The sequence below is a fragment of the Crinia signifera genome, chromosome 2 (genome assembly GCF_055691185.1).
Source record: "Crinia signifera chromosome 2, ASM5569118v1, whole genome shotgun sequence".
Lineage (NCBI taxonomy): Eukaryota > Metazoa > Chordata > Amphibia > Anura > Myobatrachidae > Crinia > Crinia signifera.
In genome coordinates, this window is record NC_139218.1 from 58,559,985 (window position 1) to 58,586,691 (window position 26,707).

General features: G+C 42.3%; 1 protein-coding gene across 1 annotated transcript in view; it reads left to right on the forward strand.

The window, feature by feature from the left end:
• MYL10 (myosin light chain 10) overlaps positions 1-26,368 on the forward strand; it is a 74,550-nt gene extending 48,182 nt beyond the window's left edge. The window contains exons 4-7 of the mRNA XM_083170978.1: positions 1,198-1,302; positions 19,378-19,456; positions 21,927-21,975; positions 26,136-26,368. Of these exons, the coding sequence (XP_083027104.1) occupies positions 1,198-1,302; positions 19,378-19,456; positions 21,927-21,975; positions 26,136-26,240 (338 nt within the window). The 3' untranslated portion in view covers positions 26,241-26,368. The remainder of the gene's footprint in view (positions 1-1,197; positions 1,303-19,377; positions 19,457-21,926; positions 21,976-26,135) is intronic.
• The last annotated feature ends 339 nt before the right edge of the window (positions 26,369-26,707 follow it).

Genomic DNA, 26,707 nt, shown 5'->3' on the forward strand with positions numbered 1-26,707 from the left:
TTTGTCCTATGGAGCCAGAGAAATAGAAATGATAGAGATAGGGAGAGAGAATCATCAAAAGGGTTAAAAGACAGATGATGAAAATTATATAAATAAGGATAGTGAAGTACTCTTCACATATATGTAATAAGGTTTTACTCACCCATATTAAAAGTATGTAGTTGCACAGTCAGCTTTTAGATTGTCGACATTCAAAATGTTGACACTTTAATGCCAATGGAAGAATGCCGGCGTGTTGGTAATATTAAATGTTATTGAAATAATTGTAACCATGTCAGCATTATAACTGTAAACATGACAATTTACTATTGATACTGTATGTATCAGAGGACCAAACTTGGTCCTCTAGGACCCTCAACATTTGGCGTTTTCCAGGTCACCCGGCAGCTGTGCAGGTGCATTACTCTCTGACAGATTTGAAAAGATCCACATTAGGAGCTAATAGTTTCACTTGTGATTCTGTAAGGAGAACTGGAAAATGTTCACTATTAGAGTCCTTGGAAATCAAGTCTGGTTTAAAGCTTAAATGCTGGCATGCTTAAAAGGGTTTAAATTACATTACAATTGCATCTGTGTTCACCCATCTCTCTCCTGCTAATATTTTGACTGTCCACAAATTGTATGTATCCCATGTTAAAATGGCCTGTCCAGGCGGGCAGTGTGGATGGGAGAGTAACGGAAGTCTGCTTGGATGTAGTTTGCAGTTGTGCAGAGGGAGCCATGCTTTGTCAGTTCCGCCTATTGATGTAGCTAGCAGTCAAACAGTTCAGTGTGGACAAGACTTTTTGCCTCCTTCGTACTCTTGGAACATATTTACCAATAGGTTTAGGTGGGGGCAGAGTTTATGTAATTGAGGATTAAGTGGAGGACCACAATGATTGTTGCAATTTGCACCATCAAGCCACGGGACGACCTAATTTTCTGGGTTGGTGGAAGTTCTCCAGGATTGGTCTACACTTCTGGTATCCAGGAGAGATCCTCAAACTTTAAAAGACTGTGGACATAGGCAAGTATGCTTTGTACGAAACAAGCGTACCAAAGGCAATGTGCGTCGCCAGGTTCCTCTCAACACTCTACCTGTAATAGACTTTAAATTAAATGGAAAAATGGGAAAATCCATTTATAGTCTATCATTTGATACCATTTAGTTGCATTGTATTATTGAATTGCAATAATCTATTTTTCTTTTTTTCTCAGGTCGTATAAATGTGAAAAGTGAAGAACTTGATGACATGGTGAAGGAGGCACCAGGACCCATTAATTTCACTATCTTCCTTACAATGTTCGGAGAGAAACTGAAAGGTACTGTACTGATCATGTACTGTGTCTGCATAAAACCAATGAGTCTGTTCAGACTTGGACGCATTGCAATTGCAGCTACTATCCCGTGTGCAGCGGTTGTGTGAAATATGCGAATGTTGCAGGCATTGGAATTTGTACTGAGACACCACAAGCAGTGATTTAGAGATGTGGTACGCACATACTGTAGGTCGATCATCAACTGCCTGAGTAACCTTATGATTGTGCAGCATGCCTGTCGGAAGTAGGACACTGGAGCTTTTTCAACTGCGTATGGGATTGCAGTTGCAAGCTGTACCGTGCCCTTGAGTGGTCACTCCACTGTCATCACCCACAAACGCTTCATGGCTGTCAATCCCTTTAGCAAACAAAACCATTACTAGCCTTGGCAAGACCATAGTAGCACAAAAAAGCACTCCACTCTAAATCACGCCCTTAGCCCACATACTGTATTTTAGATTTAACCCAAGAGAATTTGTCAAAATTGGTGTAAAAATGTTAGTTTGGAAATTTTTACACCAATTTTGACAAATTCTCTTGGGTTAAATCTAAAATAATGACCTGTAATGTTTAACTTATATAGGAAATATAACCAATTTTTTTAATTGATATAACAAATGTGAGCGATGCTGGCATGTTTAGCCAATATTTTGCATATCTCTCACAGAGCTGTTGGCACTCATATTATCCGCATCTCTCGCAGAGATGCTGGCACTCAAAGGGTTAACAACAATTATTCCATCGCTAACCATTGCTTCAAATAACAAACCAATTTGTTTGACTAATGACCAGATAACTTCCTTAAATAGTAACACAGTTTTAATACTGTGTCTATGAATTATGGCCGACTGTGTGGCCAGCTGGTCATCTTGTATCATCATGTTGTCCCATATGCCCCATTGTCAAACTGGACCTGAGAACAGTCCTCTCATACAGATCTGCCCTTCACAAGAGCAGGACTTGAATATCCAATACTAGCCAGGGCACATTGTGATTTTAGCTATCAAAAATGTTCATTATTAGTTCTGAAACCCCAAAATTAATAAATATACATTGTAAACCCTACTGAGGTTTGCATAAAACAATGTCACTTAGCCTTTGTTCAGAAAGCATCAACCAGCTTCTGGTGTTACCTTTTTAAGGATTTTTGGTACTGCAAGCAGCAGTGAATACCTGCCTGATGTCTAGGATGGCAATGCAGGAGATATCTCAGTAGAAGAGACCCCCATTGTATGCAGCTGCAATTCCAGCACTGCAACCAACCCTGCAACCTGGGATCCAACATTGTGACCATTGGTTGGCCAACATAAGACTCCGAGTAAGCCTTCTCTTACATAGATGGCCAAAGGTAAGGGAGTCTGCGAGGAAAGGAAGTCTGCGTGATTCCTAGAAATACCCACCAGTTTCAAGGAACGCAATCCTCCCTCCATCCCCACCCCCTTAAGACATTCTATTTTGACTATATAGTCAAAATCTAATCAAAATCAAATGCACATCAAATGCTTCTAGTAGCATTCAATGCAGATTGGATCCCAATGCGCGTTTATGTTTTGTAAAAGTCGAAAAGAAAAATAATCTTTCCAGGGAAACAATATATAGTACAAATCAAATTGAAATAGAATGGAATGCCAGATCGAATCGAACAGCATATCGAATTGAAACTGAATCGAATTCCACATCTAACCGTGTGTACACACCTTCATACTACAGGTTACAGTTGTTGGGATTTTCACTCATCTTAATCCCATCGCCGGTATTGTGATCGTTGGATTCTGACCGCATCCCCATTGAGGACAACTTTAATAGCAAAACTCTGAGTTAGATTATCAGCTCCAGTTTAAATAGATAGTTATTTTAATCTGTGTAACTTTATTATTGATTAAGGAAGGGTTCCCAATCTTTTTTGAGTCACGGCACCCTAGAGTATCAGAATTTTTTCATGGCACCCCTAGGCCAAAAAAAAAAAAAATTTGATTGGGTTTATATGCGATTCTTAGGGTCAGTTTCGTGGTAAAGGGCAGGATTTGCTTCTGTTTGTACACATTTTATGATTGGCAGGCACCAGCACTGGTTTTGCTCATTAATAACTAACCATTAATAATTTGAGTTGGTCCTGGACCACCAACCCAGGGCACCCCTGCATGTGTCCCGAGGCACCCCAGGGAGCCACGGCACACAGTTTGAGAACCACTGGATTAAGGACCTGGCATTTGTTCTAAAAACATTGTATTGATATTCCCACTTTGTTCACTATTTATTATACAATCTAGAAATGTTATGGTGGATAGATATATCACTACAATAAATATCAATAATATATATATATATATATATATATATATACTCTAGAGGGGCAGTAAAGGACAAACAGGTGTTTTTCTGTAATCCAGCTTTGTGTGCCATAGCTACATTAATTGTAAGAAGATTGTTATATAATCTGCTTACATGATTTAACGCAGATCATTAGCTAGCACAGAGTTGGCAGACATTGCTTTATAGCAGAAGGAAGAGCTGAAATTCAGAGAGGATAATACATCTAATTATAATATGCATATTGCTTAATGCGGTTTGAAGTCTCCGTACTAATAAAAACATCCCAAGCAGACACTAAAGAACTAATAATAATAACAGCAGCAGTAATAATAGCATGTGCAATTGTGCCCTAAAAACAGAATAATATCTTGCCAGCCATGGCTACTTAGCTATACCAAATTTATTGTTAAACATTTACATTATTATAAGTATGTGTTATATACACATTGGTGGGAATGTAACTGTGCCACTGTCCATCACAGCATACTGGTGTGACAATAACATAAATATTATTTAATTAGGTTATACTTAGTTTATGGATCACCCCCTCTGACACTACCTCTCCTGCGGCCCTCTCTGCTGGGGGTCTTACATTTTCGCATACACTCCGACCAGATGGCCGCCATGGTGGTGGGGTTGGAGTCCTACTACCCTCTAGTTACTCCTTCCAACTCTTACCCCCAGAACATCTCTTTCATTCTCTACATTTGAAGTCCACGCTATACGCCTCTTCCAACCTGTTAATTTTCGACTTGGTGTCATTTATCGCCCACCTGTCGATCCCTCAAAATTCCTCAATAACTTTGCTTGCTGGCTTCTGCACTTCCTTTCTTCTGATATTCCTTCTATTATCTTAGGTTACTTCAACATTCCTATCAACACTCCCACATAAAACTCTGCCTCAAAACTCCTTAACCTTCTCTTGGTCTCTCCCAGTGGACCTCCTCACCCTCCCATGTAAATGGAAGTTCACTTGATCTGGTCTTTACCTATCGTTGTGATATTTCTGATATTGCCTCTCCATCTCCACCTCCCAAAACTACAACCACCAAGTGTAGCATTGAGGCTATTGACACCACCTCCCTATCCTCCCTCTTTTGACTCACTTCTCTCTCCTATTATCTCTCTTTCATGTCCTGAACAGGCCCCTAACCTATATAATGCTTCACTCACTTCTGCTCTTGATTCTGTTGCCCCACCAACCACTCTTCACCCTTGCAAACGAACACCCCAACCCTGGCACACATAATGAACCAGATACCTGCAAAAATGCTCAACGACATTGGAGGATATCACGCTCCAAGGCAGACTTCCTCCATTTCAAACTTATGCTTTCATCCTTCAGTGCTGCCCTTTCCCTTGCTAAACAGTCATACTTCAAGAACCTCACCTCCTCCTAGTCTAAAAACCCCTGGCGCCTCTTTGCCACTGTCAACTCCCTCCTCTGCCCACCTCCTCTCCACTCCTCACTCTCTGCTTTTGACTTTGCTTTACATCCAAAATTGACTCCACACGTCAGGACATCTCATCCAACCAGGCCACCTGCAACCTACCACTTCCTCTCCTTCACTATCCCTCCCCTCCCCCTTACCAACACTGACATCCTTCTCCCATGTATCTGGTGAGGAAGTCATGGGCCTCATCCGTTCCTCTCCACTCACCACCTCCCCATCAGACCCTATCCCCTCCCGCCTCCTCCCCTTCCTCTCTCCTTCTGCCTGTTCCCATCTTGCCCACCTCTTCAATCTATTCCTTTCATCGGGTATTGTCCCCTTGGCCTTCAAGCATACTCTTGTCTCTCCTAGCCTTAAGAAACTAACTACCGACCCATTTATCTCCTCCTTTTTGCCTCCAAACTCCTTGAGCATATTGTCTACAACCGCCTTACTTCCTTTCTTTCCTCCCACTCCCTGCTTGATAAATTCCAGTCTGGCTTCCGTCCACTCCACTCCACTGAAACTGCTCTGACTAAAATCTGCAATGATCTTCATGCTGCCAAATTTAAAGGCCACTACTGTGTACTTATTCTTCTTGACCTTTCTGCTGCTTTTGACACTGTTGACCACCTCCTCCTCCAAATCCTTCACTCCCTTGGTCTGCGTGATAATGCTCTCTCTTGGCTATCTTTCAACCTCTCTGACCGCTCATTCTCTGTCTCTTGTCATGACTCCACCTCCCCTGCATTTCCACTGTCAGTAGGTGTCCCCCAAGGCTCTGTTCTTGGTCCTCTCCTGTTCTCTCTCTATATGTCATTGCTACATGAGCTCATTTGCTCATTCGACTTCCAATATCACCTTAATGCTGATGATACTAAAATCTACCTCTCCTCTCCTGACCTGTCTCCTGATATCCTCTCACATATTTCTGACTGTCTCTCTGCTATCTCTTCTTTTCTTAAACTAAACATGTCTAAGACTGAGCTGATCATCTTCCCGCCCTCCCACATTACCTCACCTTCCAAAATTTCCCTTTCTATTGATGGAACAACAAGTATTTCTAGTCACCAAGTACCCTGCCTTGACGTCACTCTTGATTCCTCTCTCTCCTTTAAACCACACATTCAGCATCTCTCACAGTCCTGTCATTTCCACCTCAAAAATATTTCCAAGATTAGATCCTATCCTACCCAGGATGCTACAAAGACCCTCATCCACGCACTAGTTATATCCAGATTGGACTACTGTAACCTACAACTTTCTGGCCTCCCTGTGAAAAACCTGTCTCCACTCCAATCTATCCTCAATGCTGCTGCCCATCTCATCTTCCTCTCCAAACGTACTATGTCCACCTCTCCTCTCTTACAAGCCATGCACTGGCTCCCCTTTCCATTGAGAATACAATTCAAGCTCCTTACTCTCACTTACAAAGCCATCACCCATTCTTCTCCCTACTACATATCTGACCTTGTCTCTCTTTACACTCCCACCCGCCCTCTTCGCTCCACAAATAAACATCACCTCTCCTGCAAACTGGTTACTTCCTCCCATTCCCGCCACCAGGAATTTGGCTGTTGTGCTCCGTATCTCTGGAATTCTCTACCCCTCCCTATTAGAATTGCCACCTCCCTACAAAACTTTAAACGGGCACTCAAGACCCACTTCTTCATTAAAAACAACCATCTCTTATCCTAACCCTATTTCAATGTTTGCTTCTATCCCAGCTGTGTCACCCCAGTTTGTCTACCCCGTACCTTTAGAATGTAAGCTCTAACGAGCAGGGAACTCTCTCCTCCTGTGCTTTACTTAGACTATATCTCTGCCACTGTTATATGTGCGTCAGTGTCTGCTGTTTTTTATTTACCATGTACTTGTCCTAATTTGCATTTGTACTGTAAATCACAATCTTTCTTGTATAGTTCTTTGCTCATTTATGTATTGTCAGGCGCTGCGGACCCCTTGTGGGTTATAAATAAATGATAATAATAATACTTATGTGTGTATATATACATAGGCGAATCTAGAATTATGGTAATGGGTGGTCCCAGATCTAGACATAATAGCAGGGGGACCTTTGCGCGGCGCAGCCGCGTGACAAAAAGGGGGGTGGCCTCATGGGAAGGAGGCGTGGCATCACAAAAGGGGGTGTGGTATTTCACTTTAGACCAGTGGTTCCCAACCTGGGGTACTAGTACCCCTGGGGGTACTCTGCATACCAGTTGGGGGTACTTGAAAATAATATTGGCAATGGCGGAAGATGAATAAGTCTTAACATGGCAGAAGAAGGCCCATTGCCATGAAGAAGAACCATTGTTGTGTCACTTACGGTTCTGTCTTCAGCATCATCAGTGTCTCCTTGTGCTTTTGCCTGACCAGCAATCCACTGGGAGCTTCCCATGTTGCCCACAGACATTTGTGATCATCTGCCCAGCGCTGACATGGATGGAGGAAGCAGTGACATTAATCCTACAGGTGTTAGTGGGGACCCTGGAGACAATACACATTCAGTGGCCAGACACGGAAGGGAACGATTCCTGACCACACACTACTCCTCCGTTACTCCTTAATATAAGGACTTGCATAAGGATACGCATAACGCTCACTTCCATTCCACTCGTAAGTACTGTCTATATTTTAAATTGAAAGGAGGGGTACTCATCGATGAAAAGCCTAATCAAGGGGTACGGGAAAGAAAAAAGGTTGGGAACCACTGCTTTAGACCAAACACAGTAATGTCCATTACACATTTTAGCAAACTCTGTAATACCCATTACACATAAAGCCACACGCCGTAATGCCAATTACACATGAGGCCACACACCATAATGCCCATTACACATTGTGCCACACATCATGATGCCCATTACATACTATATAACAAACCATAATGCCCATTACATATTTGCCACATAAGTGCTGCTTACCTACGTGCTCATTGCTAGGGGGTTCTTGCTTGATGGTACCATAGTACCCATTACACATGATGCCGCACACCATAGTACCCATTACACATGATGCCGCACACCATATTACCCATTACACATGATGCCGCGCACCATAGTACCCATTACACATGATGATGCACAAATAATGTCGCTTACACATGATGCTGCACACATAATGCTGCTTACACATGATGCTGCACACCGTGCACTTACACATTAAGCCACACATTATGCGTAATGCCCCCACATACCGCCACTTGTAGCGTCCCTTAAGCAATGCCCCCAAAAGTGCCACTTACTGTAAATTTTTATATGAGCCTTCGCTGCTGCTGCAGGGAGAGATGGAGAGCGGTGCAGCTGCTTCTATGGGGAGAGGAGCAGAGCGCAGCGCAGAGCACGCTCCCACTCCCCTCCTGGTGTCCCCTCTAGCCGAGTGGACATTTGAAATATTGTGCGCGCTGTTGTTGTGTGTGACATCGGGGGAGCACGCTGGGCGCCGGCACCACATGATTAAAGGGGGGGCGTGCTGAGGGGAAAGCGGGGAGAAGAATTGGAGCGGAAGCTGCAGGGGTGACAGTCATTGACAGCTGGGCAGAGAGCAGGGGGCCCGGCTGTATTCAGAGCACTGCAGGTCACGGCTGTTTGAAATAATACCCCTTTCACAACAGAAAATGCAGGGATTTACCCGGGAATATGGTCCCAGGATCATGCAGGGACATTCCCAGGCTGACCCCTTATACATCAGCCTAGTCACTGCATTTTCTGGTGTGAGGGGGAGAGACAACCACTCCCCTCTCCCTACCCCCCTTTAACCAACCAGCTATATCTTCGGAACCAACTGACCCATTTACATGAGACCAGTATCATATTGAAGACCTTTTGAGTTGGCTTCGAATGATTTTGGTCCCGTGAAACTGGGCTGTTTGGTTCCAGAGAAAACTGCCCCCATGAAATGACATTTAAGAAATTAAAAAAACGGTTTAACCTCAATATCCCTGGAACCAATTAACCCATATGGATCCAGCCTGGTATCAGATTGAAGGCCCAACGATTTGGGTTCGACTGAGATCAACCTCGAGCTTCAGTGATGCCGAAGGGGGAACTGGCAGCCGTTGAACTGGGTGGGGGTCAGAATTAGCGGGTCCAATGTTATCCTATAGGGAAAATGTTCCAGATTTGCCTGGCAGTATCTCCGGTTCGCAGGGGGTAATGGGTGGTCCTGTGCACACCCGGACCACCCCCTAGATTCGCCTATGTATATATATATATATATATATATATATATCTATATATATATATATATATAATTAGAGAATTAGAGTATATGAAATGTTTTATGCCTTTCATTTGTCACTTGAAAAATCTATTGCATACTAAACTGTAGCACTATTCTGTTAATGTTAAGCAAAGCTTGATTCATTATTTATATAGTGGTTTATTATATACAGACAGCGATTAACGCTGACCCTCAAAATGACCCAATGCTGTTACTTTCCATTACAACCAAAATGAACATGTTTCCGATTGCAGTGCCAGTTTGCTTCTATCCCCTGTGCACGTTATGGTTTTAGAAATGCATATTGATTCAGTGGAGTCATCCATTAACTCCCAGTGAAGACAGCTGATACAAGCTCTGTTTATAAAAAGACAGAGGAACAGATACTGGATACAGTATGGAAAAGTTTGCAGAAGGTTTCATCAAACAGTAGAAGTTATTAAAAATGACTCTGTCACTTAATTTATGTGTTACTATGGGCCAGATGCACTAAGCTTCAAAAGTGATAAAATGGAGAGTGATAAACAGCCAGCCAATCTTCTCGTACCTGCCATGTCAGGCATGAGCTGATTGGTTGAGTGATTATAACTCTCTTTTTATCACTTGTGAAGCTAGTGCATCTGGCCCTATGTGTGCACAACTTAGTTTGTGTGTTGTAATTACCAAGTTAGAATAGCTTGTAGCCTGTACAAGGGAAACCGCAGCTGCCAGCTCCAATTTTTTTAAGGGATGGTTAATTCTCCAATTTTGTAGATATACATGTTATACTAGTTTATAGATTAGAAAGTATACATTAATAGCTTTTTTTTAGGAGGCCTATTACTGATGTAAGGTAGAATATTGCTGTTTATGATGTACCTACTACATGAGATTAAGCTCTCAGCTAGAGTGGACTTGTTTTTAATATTATTCTGTCAACTTATCCAAGTGGGATGACTAATGGATGAGGAAACAGACAGATATTCTCTTTCTTTAAATGAAAAGTCTGAAAACTATGCTTTATATTTTTCCCGCCTGTCCCAACAACTAATAATGGCCACTCTATTATAGTCAGTATTCCTTAACACTGTAAAATCACATTGCAACTTCTCTACTAGTTTGACCAACAATCAGTAGATATAGTGATACATCTTTTTATTTATACAGATTACCCTAACCACAACACAACACTAGATGCCCTGTTTTATTGTTTTTCTTTATTTAGCAGTGAATTTGTAACATTTGGGGTGACATTTAATGGGATGAGACTTTCTCAACTTTTGTGATATTTTGTAAAAAAATGGCCAAAATTTGCATGTTTTTCTGAAACCGGCAACTTAATAGGAATGCGAATTGTGGTAGAAACCGCACTTTTGCTGCGAAAATCGCACATTCTGAACTGTTGATTTTTCAACACACTTCAATTCGCATCCACATGTTTTTCCCATTAAAAAGTATACAACTCGCAAATTTAATAAGATGCGATTTTGTAAAAATGTTACCAAAAATCACAACACAAACAGACAAGGTTCTGACAGACGATTTTGACAGAACCATGCACAGACCAGTGTGATCTGTGCATGGTTCTGTCTTTAAAACTGTATAAAAGATAAAATTGTTAAAAACATGACGTGGGATCTACCCTTCTGAGCATAAGCAGTCCTGGGCTGACAGATGAAGTCTGGGGGGGAACCCCTTTATTGAGGGGTCCCCACTCCCCCAGGTACCCTGTTCAGGTCTGACCAGTCACAGAGAGCATGGTACAGCCGGGGGACCTTACATAAAAAGTGTCCCCCGGCTGTGGCATGAGACCATGGGCTGATGAAGCCTGATGCTGGTTCCAAAAAAATGGAGGATGCCCATTTTTCCCCCCCTATTTTTGGAACCAGGACTGGTCTAAGAGTCTGGGCCTGGTTTCAGAAATATGGGGGGCCGCCACCCCACTTTAAAAAAAAAAACTAAATACTGCAAACTTTCATGTCTTAAAAATTTGCACGTCTAAAAATGTGCACATTTTCATCCCTAAAATTTTCACATGTCTAAAATTTTTCACATTTTCATGACTAAAAATTGCACTGTATCGCACCATATAGTACTTTTCATCTGCAAATTCGCATCCCATTAAATAGTCGATTATTTTTAAAAAATTGCGATTTTTTTGAAAATGCGATATCGTGCGATTTCAGAATCTTAATAAAAATCGCGTCTCATTAAATGTCAGCCTTGAATCCTTTCTTTGAGCTCTTTTGAGTAAATAATATGCTTAAATGGAATTTAATAATTTTTTGGTTATATTTCTGAAATACCACAAATTTATGTTAAAATGCAATGCCACAAAATTGCCTTATATAGCAATCGTGATGTTTGTAATATGTCATTACAATTTGTATTTTCATATGTGACTTGTGTCATATAATTCACCATCTCAAATGTTCAGAGATGGAATATGTTAGCCAGGAAAGGCAAAACAAATAGATAAAAGTCACATACATCAATCATACAGTACAAAAAAATTGTACTGGTTATTTGGGTTCCTGCGCACTGCTCCCAGTTGGTCAGGGCTAGCTGCTTCACTTGCCGGAAGACCGATCTGGCTAGGGTAGTGCAGTTTAAAATAAATTAAGTGCAGCGCTCTGCCCCTTGGTGTCAGGTGTAGGTAGCGTAAATGATAAGCAGGTGCATGTGTTCAAAAAAGCTCTTACTGTAAATGGTGCAAATATTTATTTATTTTATTTATTTATTTACAGTTTCTTATATAGCGCAGCAGATTCCGTTGCGCTTTACAATAGTAGACAGTGATAAGACAAACTGGGTAACAAAAGACTTGGAGGTAGGAGGGCCCTGCTGCAAGCTTACAATCTATAGGGATATAGGGGGGAAACATAGGGACAGGCACCAGTAATAGCATAGCAGTTACAAGTCCAGAAGGGAAGCTATATAATACATAAGTGCCTCGGAGGGTTATGCATGTAGAACTTAAATATGATAGGCTTGCCTGAAGAGGTGAGTTATCAGGGAACGCTTGAAAGTTTGGAGACTGGTGGAGAGTCTTAATGTGCGTGGAAGGGCATTCCATAGGATGGGAGCAGCCCAATAAAAGTCCTGTAATAATGAATGGGAGCTAGTGATCCGTGCAGAAGAGAGACGCAGATCTTGTGTAGAGCGTAGTGGTCGATATGGGAGATATTTTGTGATAAGTGCAGAGATATATGCTCGTGCAGTATGGTTAATAGCTTTATAAGCAAGTAGAAGTGTTTTATATTGAATATGGTAATATACAGGCAACCAATGGAGGGACTGGCAGAGCGGATCAGCAGACGATGAGCATCTTGCAAGGAAGATCAGCCTAGCAGCAGCATTTAAAAATGATTGCAGTGGTGAGAGTCTGTTCTTGGGAAGACCAGTTAGGAGACTATTGCAATAATCAATGCGGGATATAATGAGTGCATGGATAAGAGATTTGGTAGTGTCTTGTGTGAGATAGGGTCGTATTTTGGATATGTTTTTTAGATGCATGTAACATGATTTGGAGAACAGGTTGAATGTGGGGAAGAAAGGACAGTTCAGGGTCGAGGATGACCCCTAAGCAACGAGCTTGTGGGGTAGGGTAGATTATCGAGTTGTCAACAGTGATGGAGATGTCAGGATGGTAACTGTTCTTAGTTGGCGGGAATATGAGTAATTCAGTTTTGGAAATATTGAGTTTGAGTTGGCGACAAGACATCCAAGATGAGATGGCAGAGAGACAATCAGAGACTCGACCCAAAACCACTGGTGACAAAAAGAAAAGCAGAGGGCCTAAGACTGAACCTTGCGGAACTCCGACTGACAGAGGTAATGAAGAGGAAGTAGAGTTAGAGAAGCGAACACTGAAAGAGCGATCAGATAGGTAAGATGTGAACCAGGAAAGGGCTGTATCATTAAGACCTAGGGAGTGTAGTGTTTGTAAGAGAAGAGAGTGATCGACGGTGTCAAATGCAGCAGAAAGATCAAGAAGAATAAGTAGTGAGTAATGGCCTTTAGACTTAGCCATTACCAGATCATTCACCACTTTAGTCAGTGCTGTCTCAGTGGAGTGTTTTAGAGCGAAAACCTGACTGAAGTGGGTCTAATAGGGTGTTAGAGTTAAGAAAGTTTGTGAGGCGAGAGTAGACAAGTCTCTCCAGTAGCTTGGAGAGGCATGGGAGCTGAGATATAGGACGATATTTAGAGAGAGAGTTAGGGTCAGAATTCTGTTTTTTTAGAATAGGAGTTATCACTGCATGTTTGAGCAGAGAAGGAAAAGTACCAGTAGTAAGAGAGAGATTGCAGATTTTAGTTAAGGTTGGAATAATCACAGGAGATAGAGTTTTAATGACTTGCGCAGGTATAGGATCGAGAGGAGAGGTAGTAGAGTAAGAGGATAAGAAGAGTGCGGATATACATAAATACAAGGGTTTAAAAGTACACTGGTGCGGTATAGTTCAGAAAAAATACATACATACAAATTCAATATGGACAGTGGACAATAGTAATAAAGACAAGGGTTGCACGTCAGGTATGTGACCTGTGTGAGGAGGTGCTGGCGCCGGGGGGGGGGGGGGGGGGGGGAAGGTATGGGCTTGGGTTTGCTGGTTAGGGGATCCAAAGGCAGGGTAGGCTGGGTATGGGGTCCAGATTAGGAGTTGTAAGTCACCGGTGAGTATAGGTGCGGCGTCCCGCTTGCCTGTATTGAGGAACAGTCCTGTGGTGGCGTTCAGGGTCCGGATTGCGGCCTGGATGATGTTAAGCGTTGGTTGGCGCGTCCTGGCCGGCGGTCTTTTTTTGGTTGGCACTGGCGATAACTTACCCTCACAGCTCGCGGGTCTGTATTCAACTGACCCCCCTGCACTCGCCGTTTTCACCTTGCTGGGTTTTTCTAGTGAGGTGGAAACAAGTGCAGTCGTCAAAATAGCGAGGGTCATAGCTATATGCAGTGGGCTCGCTGCATTAGCGGCGAACCTCGCTGTTTGGGGGAATCCTCGCCATCGATTCCCCTAGAACATAGAATAGGGTGAGCGGCCAAGGAGGGGGATAGATGGCAGGGATAGCTTGTTTTCGGCGTCAGCATTGAATACCGCCCATTGGCTGTTATAAATATATATTTAAATTTCAAAAAGTTTTTCATTTAAAAATAATTATTAAGTAAACATACACATATGTGCCAGTATCCCTGAAAGGGATACAAAAAATATTTAGTGAACAAATAAAACCCACATATTCCAATGAAATTGGAATTTTTTTTCATATTTCTAAAGAATTTCTGTTGTCTTAGTAATTTTAGCACCTTTTTCAAAATAAGAAAACAAAATCTGCCAATAGTCTTATGGCATGTACACACGGTAAGACCTAGCTTTCAATTTTATTTGGCCTATTGGAATTGCACTATTCAATTTCTCTACTACTTTAAAGGCCCATACACACTTGCCGACTTTAAGCTGAAACTCGCTCAAAACAGCCGTTTTGAGCGAGTTTCAGCTTAAAGTCTGCAAGTGTGTATGGGCTGCCGATGCCCGACTAGCGATGATGCGCGCTCCCGCATCATCGCTAGCAAAGTGGGCTATCTGCTGGTTTTACCAGTATGTCTGGCGATGATGGCTCATATTTGAGCCATCATCGCCAGGTGTGTACGGCAGCCGGGCTGAAGAATCAGAGACTTTCAGCCCGACTGACCGCCTCCTCCCTCCCCCTGCTCCCTCCCCCTTCTCCCCGGCGCTGGAGCATACTCACCACCTCGGTGACTCTGCCGCTCCCTCCCCCTGCTCCACGCGCGTAGTCACACCGCTCGCTGCGCCACTCTGCTTCATACATACTGGTCCCTGCCCACAGCACAGCCTGTCATACGCCCTGCCCCCTGCCGCCGTGCTCCACACACTGCCACCAATGAATTCGTTTTTATCCAGTAATATATACATTGCTGGCACATGCCAGCAATGTATATATTACTGCCACCATTGCCACCAATGAATTCGTTTTTATCCAGTAATATATACATTGCTGGCACATGCCAGCAATGTATATATTACTCACCATTGCCACCAATGAATTCGTTTTTTATCCAGTAATATATACATTGCTGGCACATGCCAGCAATGTATATATTACTGCCACCATTGCCACCAATGAGTTACAGTAGTTATTAGCCAGTAATATATTCATAGCTGGCACATGCCAGCAGTGTATATATTACTGCCACCATTGCCACCAATGAATTCGTTTTTTATCCAGTAATATATACATTGCTGGCACATGCCAGCAATGTATATATTACTGCCACCATTGCCACCAATGAGTTACAGTAGTTATTAGCCAGTAATATATTCATAGCTGGCACATGCCAGCAGTGTATATATTACTGGCACCACTGCCACCAATGAATTCGTTTTTATCCAGTAATATATACATAGCTGGCATATGCCAGCTATGTATATATTACTGGCACCACTGCTCACCAGTGATGATTTATTAGCCAGTAATATATACGTTGCTGGCACAGGCCAGCAACGTATATATTACTGGCATTACTGCCTACCATGGGTTAAATTGAGCCGGCACGGGGCATAACTGCGTTCCGTCAGTTCATTGTGGAGGCGGTACCTCCGCTCACCTTGCCCTGCTGTCTGTCCCTGCCTGCATCGTTAAAGGAGACAGCCGGCAGAGCATTATGTGGCATTATATATAATGGGCATTACGGTGTGTTGCATATGTGTAATGGGTATTACGGTGTGCATAGTCCCCTGACCCACAAAGCCATGCCTTAAATTTTTTGCAGGCCAGCAATGTATATGTTATTCCCCCCCCCCCCGAATGTATATTTTGTTATGGCGTAACATATGCATTGCTGTCGCAAGTGAATGGATTTCTCCCTACATGCACAGCTGCAAATGAAACGTTTGCAGTGCACATGGGTGGGATTTTCCCCGGTCAGGGCGGCATGGGGTGGAGTTTACCTGATTGCTGGGCTCCGCATATACGCAGCCCAGCAATCCGTTCTGAATCAGGCACCAAGAACAGAAATGCACTGAATAAAATGGCCGCTGCTCCCACCCTTGGAATACAAACCCAGCCCATTATGTAAATCGCCTTTTATATGAAAGATTTTCAGCAAAGTCTTTCGTCTCCTGAAAATCTCTTGCTCTTTGGGGAAAATAACTCAGTGTGTACGCACTACTTTGGGGAAAGATAAATCTATCAAAGATTTTGGCAAAGTCTTTTGAAATGAAAGTCTACAAGTGTGTATGGGCCTTTAGGTGTTAACTTTTTGACATTAGACTTATACTATGTAGTCTTGCCTGGCAAGTCTACTTTTCTATTTGATTTACACTACACGGGAGCCCGTATCGGGATCGAATTGGCATCGATCTGCATCAAATAAAATCGATTTGAATTCGATTTGAACTATATAGTCAAAATCGAAGGGAAAATCTCACCGTGTGTACGCAGCATTATTCTGTATCTCTAAATAAAAAGCAATGAGTCACTCTAAATAACACACCACTAAGAAGCAATTAATTTCTGGGGGCCTAAATTTTAGTATGGTAATTGCAGGCATTAATTTTTTTCTAACATTAATCAACAGTAAGGGGAAAATAAATAAGACTTGTCATGCCAAATGCTTCCTTTTGAAAGTCTATTTTTGTAATATTAACCACATGTTGCTTTCTATTGAGTGCTAGAAAAATGCATTTGCAGCTTGTAGAGAAAATATCTTTGATACACATCAAAAGGACCACTTTATTTACCAACTAATCAATAACAGATGAGTTATATGTGACAGGGTTTCAGACAAAGCCTGGAGAAATCGCGAGAGAGAAATGTACAACATTGTATGAGATGCTGGGTACCCAGGCTTTGTGAAATGCCTTGTGTTTGCCACCGGCAGTATGATTGACAATAGGGAACTAAGCGTAAAGAGATATTGATTGAAAAGGAAAGACGCGCAGTGATCCCTTGAAGGCACTGAGAACACAATCTTCGAACTACAATAATGCATCTTTCTGCCCTTAAGTATATTTCGGGAGATTTTTATTTCCTTTATTGACAGTCTGCTCAAGTGAAACTTAAGTGATGCACTTGGCTATTGAAGGCATAAATCCCCAGGAAACTGCATTTGCTTTATTGACAGAGTGTTAAACAAACAGAAAAGCTGAATTTATATGTAATAAAGTAGATATAAAATAAACTGTAACAGAATATTAATTGTTGCTTTAACATGTGTGTTGATCAGGGGCAAATTTAGTTTGGCAACTTGTTTCAAACACAGGTCTACATACGTTTAACACAAATTCAGGACTAACTTTATTACAGAAAATGTTTTGCCACAGGTCTGTAAGAGATTGCATTTGTTTTTAAAATTTTAACTTACTTAAAAAATCTGGGTTGGACCCTACAGATTGAACTTGCTACAGGTGCAATTTGTCGGATCGGACCCATCAGCGGCACATCGCAGGTGCTTTTTAGCACCCACGATGTGTTGGTCTGATCCATAGGTGAGTGACAGCAGTGAAGCACCACTGTCACACACCTATGTGCAGAAGCGGGGTCAAGGCAGCGGCGGCTGGGAACCGGCGTGCCTGTGGTACTGGGCATTAAGTCAGCGGGCTCTGTGCAGTGGCTGGAAACTAAGTAGTATCACTATTTTGCCAGGCAGCGCTGCTGAATTTGAAAACATTGGCCGGATGCTGATTGGCAGAATCTCTGACTGGTGTTTTCAAATTCAGCTGCGCTTCCCGTGCCGTGAGGTCCATGCGGAGGCTGGGAACTAATTAGCGCTATTTGCATTCAGCCAATCAGCATCTGGCTAGTGTTTTCAAATTCAGCAGGGCTTCCCGCGCCGCCACCTGGCAAATATCGCTACTTTGTTTCCAGACGCTGTACAGACCCTGCTGACTTAATGCCCTGTGCTGCAGGGACGATGCTGCCTGCCCCGCGCCGCATAGACCCCCTGCCCACCCCCCACTGCTGCCAGCTCCCTGCAATTTATTGCATGTATAATTTGGCACATCAAGTGCCAATCGTAAGCATCCTTATGATTGGCACATTGTCACTGACCTTAGATTGGTTTATTACAGCAATATTAACAGGGCCGGCGCCACCACTAGGCAAATCTAGGCATTTGCCTAGGGCGCCGGCCACTGGAGGGTGGCATTTCGCCCCCCCCCCCCCGTGCCGCGGGGGTACCTGTCCTGCGGCTGTGTATATAAAGCTTGCGGCGGCAGCAGCGGGGGTCCCTGCAGTCAAGAAATAACGAGCACTATCCGCCTGGCTACGCGGAAGCGCTTCTGTTGTGGAAACACTGGCCACACGCTGATTGGCTGAGATTCAGCCAATCAGCGTGCGCCGTGCGGCCAGTGTTTTCACAACAGAAGCGCTTCCGCGTAGCCAGGCGGATAGCGCTCGTTATTTCTTGACTGCAGGGACCCCCCGCTGCCGCCGCAAGCTTTATATACACAGCGCTGCAGGACAGGTACACCCCCCCCCCCCCCGGCACCGGGGCGCCCCCACCCCGACTCCGGTCCTGAATTTTAACCATTTTTACTGACCTTAAGTAATTATTCATGCTTGTTATACAATGGGTTAATTGAAATGAATGGATGTTTGTACACAGTTTCTGTATACTGCTACATATACACTACAGAGGCTGACAGGAAATTGTACCTGTACAATATTATAAGAACTCTAACAATGGGCCTCAGCCTCAACAGAACACTTAACTTATTGACCCCCTCCGAGCACATTTATCGGTGTCCAGCACAGAAAATGTAATAATGATATTGCCCTGCAGGTAACAAACAGAACAGTAATGTTCTGGAAATATTGAGTGAGACATCAATGATGGTGCTGTCTAATAAGTTAATTTCACTCAGTGGAACTTGACAGTTCTCCCCTAGGCCCTGTCACTCTTTAAGTAATTTAAAGTTTGCGAGGTGCTAAAGTAGTTTCCAGCCGTGGTCTCTTTACAGGGGCCAAAACACGGAAGCAGAAGATACGGCGTATCTCATCATTTATTAAGTCATCTAGGGAGAACGTTTAATGTGGAATTGACTAGCTGTGCATTTAAAATGATGCGAATGAAAACAGATGTTTTATGAATATGAAATGTCTGTTCTAGGCACGGACCCCGAAGAAACCATTTTAAACGCTTTCAAGATTTTTGATCCTGATGGTAAAGGCCATATAAAAGCAGAATAGTAAGTATATTGGTTTTATTACATTAGCTCAATATGAGCAGTACCCAATTACTGTATCTTTTGAAGCTAGTGATTGTTAAAATACTGTTAATAGAACTACAGTGTGACCTCTCCCCCCCCCTCCCCATCTTTCAAGGCAATCCCCTTTATCTTCTTGAAATTCATATGATGTATTTTTACATAATTTAAACTCTTGATAGACCTAAATTACCAGGACATATTGGAACATTTAAATGTTCGTGAAGTATGTAATAAAACAGAATTATGTTGTGGCTTTAAGGTGCCCAAACACGGTACAATTGCATGGTGCGATGAGATGCGCGCTCCCGTCACACATCTCATCGTACAGCTGAAAAAGTATGTGTTGCACATACTATTTGTATTAGATCTCATCTCATTGCATTGCAAAACCTATGCAATGCGATGCGATGTGATCTAGTCCAAATTGTATACAATAATTGTACCGTGTATGGGCACCTTTACTGTAGGTTTTTTTCGGTTTTGATTTTAAAAAATATTTTCTGTTAAGCAAGTTATTCATATTTGCATGGAACCAATGTTACTGGTCCAATATTACTAATGAATAATCATGCTTGATACTCAGTAAAACACAATAGCATTTATGCACATATGGCCTGATTTTAATTGTGTATACAGATGGGGCTGGCTTCATCTTTGCAGGGCTGGTGTTTTAAACACCACACCAGCCCTGCCAGCCCCACCAGGGGGTGCGCGCGCACGAGACGCTCGCGCGCCCCCTGGGAAATGGAGCCTTCCTCCGGTCCCCGCCGCCTCCCCCGCCGTCCCCGACCGTCGCCCTCGCCGCCCCGAGCGCCCCCCTAACCCTGCCCGTCTCCCTGAAGCGAAGACGGGCAGAGACACGAAGCGTCCCTGCCGAGAGACTGGGACGTGCGTGCGTGTGAGACGCACGCGCGTCCCAGATCAGTGAAGCCACTGCCGCCGGCACTCACCAGCGGGGAGGGTCTGGTGAGCGCCGGCCAAGGATGGCAGGGGCTCCATCTGTAGATATTTATTAATTTGAATAGACAATGGAACCTCATAGGTGTACAGTTGTTCGGTTTCAGCGATCTATCTTCAAATTTAATTTTAGCATTGCCATTTGGTACTGTATTCTATTTGTAGCTTAGGCATTCTGCACTGTAGTGTACAGGTATTTGTAAATTACACAATCTGTATTTAAATGAAAAATATACATTTATTTATTTTATTACCTTTTCATGTGTTTAATGTGTTTTCTGTCTGAAAATTCAAAGTAAAATTCCACTGTAGAATCCCACAAGATTCTGCACCCGAATTCATTATGAGATTTTTAGCCGAAAATGTTAACAAAACAGTTTTGCAAATTGAGGTCAACTAAAATGAAATACATTTTTTTAGAACAGTAATACAATATATTTTTTAATATGACCCTTTTTTTAAACATCTAAAAGTCTACCATACCCGCAATGCTTGTGACCTGAAGAATTTTGGATATCAGTCGTTTACCCGACGTCAGGATCCCAACTGTCAAAATGCCGACAGCCGGGTGCCCGACGGCCACCCGCTATTTTCCCTCGTGGGGGTCCACGACCCCCATAGAGGGAAAACAGAATAGGTGGCTCGCGTAGCGAGCCACCGTGCCAGCAAGGGTCTTTTTTGCACTCTCCATGCTGTCTGACTCCGGGCAGCCGGGATCCCAACGTCGGGATAATGACTGTCAGGATCCCATACCACACCCGCTGCAAACGGCCCTGCGATATTGAAAATCGCTGAGGCCGTTCGCAGATGGGGTTTGCAGATGTAAAGAAATGTGCATGCACAAACCCCCCAACCATTGGGGCAGGGACCAAAGTTGGTTCACTAATATTGAACCAGAATTGGCCCCATAGCGGATGGTTATTGTATACAATATTATTTTTTAAATTTACTATAAAAATGTTGTGCATGAAATAAACTGTTTATACTGGACAATCAGAAAGCAAAGGTGTCACTGTCTCAGTCGCAGTCAAAATGTTGTTTATTTCTGAAGATTTTGGATAAAAGACTTTTAAGGATATGGGTGACTTAACTTGTATCATACTGGACTTCAGTATAAATGCTTAACTTACAGACTACCTGACTACTATACTTATAGACTACTAGAGTATTTTATAGACATTGGGTCAAGTTTAATTTTATGATTTTTTTTTTTTTTTTTTTACTTTCGAGATATCGTACAATGACCAAATGTAAAACTAAATTATTGTGATGCAATAACACTATCATTAACTTTTAAATGTAACCTCTAAAAAAATGTGTTAGTTTTAGTAAGATAATTATTTGTGTTTAGAGTTATTTAGTTATTTGCAAACAATTGTTTCAACAATTGTCATTTCTTCATGGCTAGTTGAGTTTTTCTACGAATAATCTACTGTATATAGCAATGTGGTTTTATGCCTTCTACTGTACATTGACTTATTTCTATTTATAGCATCAAGGAAATGCTTACAACTCAAGCAGACAGGTTCAACCAGGAAGAGGTACGATTCATTACTTGTTTTGTGTTTAAAAAGTGATTACACTAATCCAATTGCCCCATTATCTTATCTGCAGCACATATAGAATAAAATCACTGCCATGAGGAATGCCAGGCAGAGATTCCACCTACAGTATTTGCTACATGTCAGGAAACTGAAAGTACGAAAAGAGGCATGAGTGCAAAGTACAAGGGTTTCTATAGGGTTTGGGCCTGCCAGAGTGGCATAATAACTCCCACAAGATGGTGTGGCGGTGTACTCATACAGCACTCAGCTTCTGCATCTTCTGGCTAGGAATTGGACAGGTTCTTGGAGACCCTGGACATTTTGTTGGCCATTTTATGCTGGTTTGTATTTTGTGTAAAAACAAAATAAAAACAAAAAAAAAAAACAGGGAATTGCTGATCTGCATCAAAGGAAGAAAACATTTCACTAAACCAATGACCAAAATGCTTTGGGTCGCATCCTGATATATAATATTTAACTTATATATCAGGTTGAAGTAACATCATTGAAACACAATGGGGGGAAATTTACTAAGATGTCTATTCTACTTTACATGTAATATTGCTATGGGCAACCAATCAGATCTTGTCTATTATCTTCTAGATGGTGCTAAATAAACAATAAGTAGATTCTGATTGGTTACCCCTAGCAACATCACATGTGAAGTAGAATACACATCTTAGTAAATTTCCCCCAATGTCTCTAGTAAAAGGGCTGCATGCTACGAGTGAATGTAATAAATCACTATTTGTCTTCTGTTACTTACGTGTCCCGTATGTATTCGAACACTGTTTATTGGGTTGAAACCAACGTGAGTTGGATTAATTGGGTCCAGATTAAGTTTATAAAAGGAAAAGGAATGGAAGCAGCGCTGTGATATGAATTAATTAACCTTACAAGTGAATCAATATCTAAAATAACAATTTTAATGGCACAAAATATACAATTTATCCGGATGCAATAAAATAATAAAAAATTAAAACCAATGATGGTTGGAGTGGATTTAAACCTTAGCATGTAATATAACCTGCACTGGACCGGGCATGAGTCCTTTGTAGAAAGTCCTTGGGGGAACCAATAGATTGGAAGGCCGCTGGAGGTGTAGAGAATTAGGGCAAGGTGTACCCAAAACTGGAAATAACCTCGACGACGTATGCGGTTTGTGTCCAAGTGAAGAAAAAGTTCTCCCAGGATTGGAGCTCAGGTCCAGAAGATTAAACAGGTAAATCCAATATGCATGGTAGTAAAAGGGGGAATCCACAAAGTACCAAGGGGACGCGTATACATGTGAAGTTATGTGCTCACCACGCTTCGGGCTCGGTGGCTCGCTGCACTCGCCACACTTTAGAAAATCAACTCCACGCCGACGTGGATAGTGGGGGTATGAAAAGGTCAGTCGGACGCGTACCGCGTCCCCTCGCCACGCTTCGGGGTGGCGTGGATAGTGGAATTAACAAGGTCGACAGCTGTTACGTCGACTAGTGTCATTGTGAACAGGTTTAATAGTGTTTTGCACAGTGCACCCCTATGTACCCCTACACCCTACTAAATCTAGACGATTTAGCGTCTAAATTTAGATGCCCCCTTCTTAGCGGTTTGCAGGGAGTCTAGATTTAGACGCTTTAGCGTCTAAATTTAGATGCCCCCTTCTTAGCAGTTTGCAGGGAGTCTAGATTTAGACGCTTTAGCGTCTAAATTTAGGTGCACCCTTCTTAGCGGTGCACCCTTCTTAAATTTAGACGCACAAGTACCGCCACTAGAATCGGGGATATGCTGGATTTTTCTTAAGTGTCTGATATGCTTTCCAACTGCTGCAATACATATCACAGTACAGTAACAATGGAAGGGATTTGTGATTTTGCAAATACAGAGCTATGTAAAGATCAGTCAGTTCATTCTTTATGTCATTGTGCTTTTCTTTTGAAAGTTAAAGAATCATCTTTTATGTTTTATTTAGCCATAGACATAGAGCAGTGATCATGGAGGGAGATATTCTCCTATATGGAACACATTTCTCATCATTAATTCCAGTGAAGGACACTACAGACTCTCCTTAGCAGTAAATGACTAATATGAAATTGTTATAGCTTGCACGCAACTATATGGCAAACAAAACATCAAACAACTCAGCTTCTGTAAGGAACTGGTGCATGGTAGCAAACCTGGATGAGACCAGTCCCTACCATAATGGAAGCAGCCAGGCCAGTTATTGTTCATTTGAATTTGCCAACAGGCCCTGAAAATAACTTAATCAACATTGACAAGGTTGTTTTGAGGAAACATGCAGTGATTGAGGGCCAGTTGCCCTTAGTATGCGGCAGATATTAAACAATGAAACGCACATTGGCTAATAATCCTATATATCACCTGGACAAAATATTTAAACTTCATTTTGCCAAGGTAAACTGAGAGGAAGTGCTTAAGTACTGGGGCTCTAATGGCTCAAATAGTTTACTACGGTGCCTAGTCATGCCCCTACGGTGGTCACATTACTAGGGCCACCCAATGTCTAGGCAGCCCTATCATGAGTTAACAGTTATATGTGTTTATGTGTGGTATGTTTGTAAGAAAAGCAACAAAGTGTGCAGCTTTGTGTCTGGAAAACCCATGTTGCCATGCAAGAGGAACAAATACATTTTTATTTTTTTCTGTACAGGGCAAATACTGGCTGCATTTGCATGTAGGCACCAAATGTTAAACAGCTTTATTTTTACACTGCAATTTAACACCCCACCCAAATATAAATCTCTCTGTACATGTTACATACGCCCCACCAGCAGTGCAAAATGGATTTGTCCAATTGCCTACTTTTTTGCTCAACAACTGAATTGCCATGGGATCCTTAGAATCTAGAGGCACATATTCAGAGGCACATAGTCTACCTTTCCATAATCTTAGCTAAATAAAATATATATTTGAATTCCCCTTCACAGGGTTGTTTTAAGTATTAACACTGGAGTAATGATATAGTTAACTTCCAGTTGTGTAAGCCTTTGTCCACATCACTAGGCCAGTGGGTAAAATGCACAGTATGAGCTCCTGGCAGGGATGAACTGGGGTTGTCTAGCACCTCTGGCATTGTAGTGTATGTGTATGCCACAGCTACATAAAAAGTGGGTGTTGTCACATATCACGAGGGTGTGCCGCGCATCACATGGTCTTGTTTTGTGTGCTGGGCAGCTGAGCAGAGCACTGGGAGACTCAGCTGCTTGGCGAGCCCTTGTCTATATAAGCGGGGCAGCCAAGCAGAGCGCTCAGCTAACTCTGGTCTCACTACATGCCAGGATCAGGCCATCACCCCTTCTGGTTCTTGCTTCCAGGAGATATTCACAAAATGATTTACTTACTGACATTTATATGAATAAATATTAAATAAAGTTTAGTAGTAAACTTTTAGTAGTAAAGTGGCACTGGCGCAGGCTAGCCTGGAAATTATTTGGCTGATTCCCTGGGGACTGTAGTGCTGATTGCCGCAGCCTGGGAATCAGCATAGTGGATTATATGCTTAAAGCCGCCCATGGACTCCTATTGGATGGGGGTGGGCTTAACTGTATAATTCATTATGCCGATTCCCAGGAGCAGCAGGGCGGACAGGAATCAGCTGTAATGCTGGAGATCCCCGCTTGTGATCAGCGTTTGCGATCCCCTCCTGCACCCACTGACCTCCAGTCCAAATGTAAAAGACACCCCCAGGGGTGTTTAAAAATAAAAAACGCTATTGAATGAGTTAATGAAGATTAAAGAAGATTATCTTTGCTCAGCTAGAGGACAAACATTGGTTGGTCAATTTAACTGCGTTTATAGAAATATTTATTTGGACAATACAACACAAACAGTGGGGCAGATGTATTAAGCCTTAACAAGAGATAAATGCAAGGGTGATAAGGAGAGATAAACGTCCAGCCAATCAGCTCCTTACTGACTTTTTTAAACACAGGATGTAACATGGCAGTTAGCAGGTGATTGGCTGGACGTGTATCTCTCCTTATCACCCTTGCATTTATCTCTTGTTAAAGCTTAATACATCTGCCCCAGTAGGAGCAAACATCACATGTCCCACATGAAGGCATTATGTACAATGGCAAATACTGAAATTATAAATAAAACCGCCATTTTATTGAATTCTAATGTTACTTTCTTTTGCATTTGTCATCTAGATCAGCCAGATGTTTAACGCTTTCCCCCCAGATGTTGCTGGTAACCTGGATTACAAGAATCTATGTTATGTTATCACCCACGGTGAAGAGAAAGACCAGGAGTAGTAGCACGTTTATCAAATTGAAGATGGAGATTGTATGGTGGGAACATTTCAACACGCTGCCTGATTTACTCTGATGATCAAAGAGCCTAAAAATGTTTTAACTGTCTGCATAATAAAAACAAATATTCACTGCCAGTGTTTGCATTGTCATTCTGTGTTTGTTCAGAGATTTACATGTCCTGACTGATGTATTTCAGCAGCCCGCATTAATGTTTTATATTAACAGCCAATGTACAACACAATTATTTTCATGCAGATAGAATTTACGCAGCAAGAGGCATTTTCTTTAGACCATAGAAAAAATGGTGATATATACTGTAAGTATTTAGAATCAGTATGGTCTGCAGACTACAGCTATCCAGATGTGGAGTTCTACTGTAGCCACCAAAATGTAGTTTATTTCTGCAGAAATACTTCCTGGATTAACAAGATAAATAATGTTTAGTTAGCATTAGTTTGGTCAGTGGC